Source organism: Pseudorasbora parva, chromosome 20 (genome assembly GCF_024679245.1).
Source record: "Pseudorasbora parva isolate DD20220531a chromosome 20, ASM2467924v1, whole genome shotgun sequence".
Taxonomy (NCBI): domain Eukaryota; kingdom Metazoa; phylum Chordata; class Actinopteri; order Cypriniformes; family Gobionidae; genus Pseudorasbora; species Pseudorasbora parva.
This window is the reverse complement of record NC_090191.1, coordinates 6,506,218-6,509,143: the sequence shown is the minus strand read 5'-3', so window position 1 is coordinate 6,509,143 and position 2,926 is coordinate 6,506,218. Positions and strand designations below refer to the sequence as shown.

The 2,926-nt window shown below is 40.5% G+C and overlaps 1 protein-coding gene across 1 annotated transcript; it reads right to left on the bottom strand.

The window, feature by feature from the left end:
• On the bottom strand, positions 1–1,713 carry LOC137049321 (uncharacterized). The gene is made up of 4 exons (XM_067427838.1): positions 1,068–1,713; positions 847–900; positions 620–751; positions 1–420 (listed from the first exon to the last, which is right to left on the bottom strand). The coding sequence occupies exons 1-4, from the start codon at positions 1,651–1,653 to the stop codon at positions 140–142; spliced, it is 1,053 nt and encodes a 350-aa protein (XP_067283939.1). The 5' UTR covers positions 1,654–1,713; the 3' UTR covers positions 1–139.
• Between the last annotated feature and the right edge of the window lie 1,213 nt (positions 1,714–2,926).

The following is a 2,926-nucleotide window of genomic DNA, read 5'->3' as shown; positions in this document are numbered from 1 at the left end:
ATGAACTCAAATTTAAGGCAACCAGGTAACTTTTTTTCTAAATAATTTTTTACAGTGCACATATTATTCCTCATTAATACAGATTCAGTGTTAATGATTCAGTTCAAAATTACTGGAATCACATTCTGCAAAGCTCTAGTTATTTTAAGGGAAACAGTAGGAAACCAGTGAAAGTGTTGTGGTTATTCTGGCTTTCATACACCCTCCTACCAGACCAAAGTCCCACGTAGACAACATCTCCAACCTCCAGGATCAGCACAACTCCATTCGAGGAGTTTGACTGATCGTTAACCTGATAATCATGTGCAACAACCACATGCTTTCCATTCTTAATAATGACTGCAGTTGATTGAGTTCCCCCATAACTATATATAGAGATTCTGAACATGTACGCTCCTTTCAATGGGGCTGTGAAAACACCTGAATCAAATAAAAAGAGACACAGAATCACCTGTTTCCTGTAGGATTGATGAATTACCAAACACACTGTGTAATAGTTTTGACAGATGGCAGATCATTTAATTCTCTTACACACATTACACAATTGCAGAGATCTGACTGAGCAGAAGGGATTTCATTACTATAAACTGAGTTTATGACTCATTTCATTGATAGTTACCTGTAGTTGGGTTGTAGGCGTTCCCTATGTTAGTGAAGACATTCTTGTAGGTTAGTGTGATCTCAGTGGTAAAAGGACCGATATATCCACTGCCAGATTCCATCAGTCCAGCTGAAAAAGCAATCTCTCTGTCTGTTGTTGAAAAACATAAGCAATAATGTGATTTATTACTGTATTACATAGTGAATGTATTCACTGAATTTAACATAATTCAAGCACACTTTCACCTCTATTCTCCTTTCTCAACTCCTCCACTTGACTTAGAGTAAGATTTGACGTTTCTGTGTAGGAATATTCTGTTAAATTACATTTACACTGCTTATTGTAATATATAACACAATTTACACAGTAAACTCTCAACTTTACACTAACATTTACACTGCAATGAACTGCATTGGTGTTTTACTCTGAGGATCATTGATAAAAGAGTGAATGTTTTGGTAGGTACCATCAGTTTTCTTCTTCAGCTCTTCCAGGCTAAACGTCTGTTGTTCTGCAGCCTGTTCAGCATCTCTCAAGCGCGTCTCTAAAGCTCTGTTGATTTCTTTCTGCTCTGTGACCGTGGTGGTCAGTTCTCTGATGTTTGCTTTCTGCTCTGTGACCGTGGCGGTCAGTTCTCCGATGTTTGCTTTCTGCTCTGTGACCGTGGCGGTCAGTTCTCTGATGTTTGCTTTCTGCTCTGTGACCGTGGCGGTCAGTTCTCCGATGTTTGCTTTCTGCTCTGAATCCGTGGCGGTCAGTTCTCTGATGTTTTCTTTCTGCTCCGTGACCTTGGCGGTCAGTTCTCTGATGTTTACTTTCTGCTCTGTGACCGTGGCGGTCAGTTCTCTCAGGGCTGCATGGATGTCAGGGAAGCACAGATGGCAGTATTGTTGACAGTCAGTTGAAGCTTCATCTCTCAGAGTGTTTGTTTGAGGTGGATTCTGTCTTCTGTCCTCAGAGCTTAGCTGTTGACTGATCTCATTCTTATTGAGTCCTCCATCGACAAACACAAATGTTTCCAACAGCAGCAGTAAACACACTAAACCCTTCATTCTTCTCTGATGTTTGTCTCCAGCTCTTGCTCTGTCATCCCTACTGCCTCTCCTGTCCTTTTATAGTGTCCTGATTTATTGTCTTTTCTACTTGAGTTTTATTACTTCAGATGATAAAAGTTGTTCAAGTTAATTGTTAATCGTATTCGAAGGAATGGTCCAGGTTCAGTAGATGTTTATCTCTATTTACAACATTTATGGCACTATGTTGATCTCAAAAGAAAATATCTGACTCATCTCTTTTAATTTTTTTAAAATATATTTATAGACCAGTGGTTGGCAACCGTATAGATCTGTGCGCTAAAGCAGGTTAAAATCTCACACTTGAATAATATTTATATCACCTAACTTAATAAAACAGGCTGTTTGACTATGAGGAATGATTACTTCAAAATGTACATCCATATGCAATAGAGTGCGGATCGGGCCGCATTTTTCTGTCCGAGCCCGACCCGCGTCCGACAGAGCAGTAACCGAACCCGACCCGAGCCTGACAGGCATTCAAATATTTATGTCCGAGCCCGACCCGCGTCCAACAGAGCAGTAACCGAACCCGACCCGAGCCCGACAGGCATTAAAATATTTATGTCCGAGCCCGACCCGAGCCCGACAGTTAAAATCTATTTTTTTCCCTCATATACTAATGACACGTACGTTTGTTTGTGTGGAAAGCCCGCTTTTATTAAGCAACTGTAAGAAAGGCATTCTGAAATGTTTACAGACGAGTGCATCAGCGCGCATGGGGCATCAAACGTTACAGAGCCCAATCAAATAGCCAACTGAAATTAAATGAACAAAGGTCTGCTAAAAATGGCCCAAGCTAACAGAACAAAACATTAACATAACACAATTGAAATGCTTATTGAAATGAAAGTCATCTTACCAATTTTCTCAAACTGTATGGTTCCTAAACTGCAACATGGGATCTATTTACATAATCTATCCATCAAAGTTTAGGCTAATCAAGGTTTTATGCAGAAAAAGGATTGCATCAACTGTGGATGTCTTCAAGGCTGTCCTGCCGCCAGCAGCGCTGAAGTTGCGCTCACTGGAATGACAAGGATGCCGCGGGCAATATGCACGCACGTGTTGCGTGTTATTGTCACGGCGACATAAACAAATTTCCGCGTGCAGGATGTTAGGGTAATATTTTACATTTATTTTAATCACAAAAACAAACCATTGCATCAAGTTAAACAGGCCCATTGGCTACTTGCATAATAGGCAGTTTTAAATTTAAAAGGTTCAATGCCTTATCGCGCTGACGTGACCG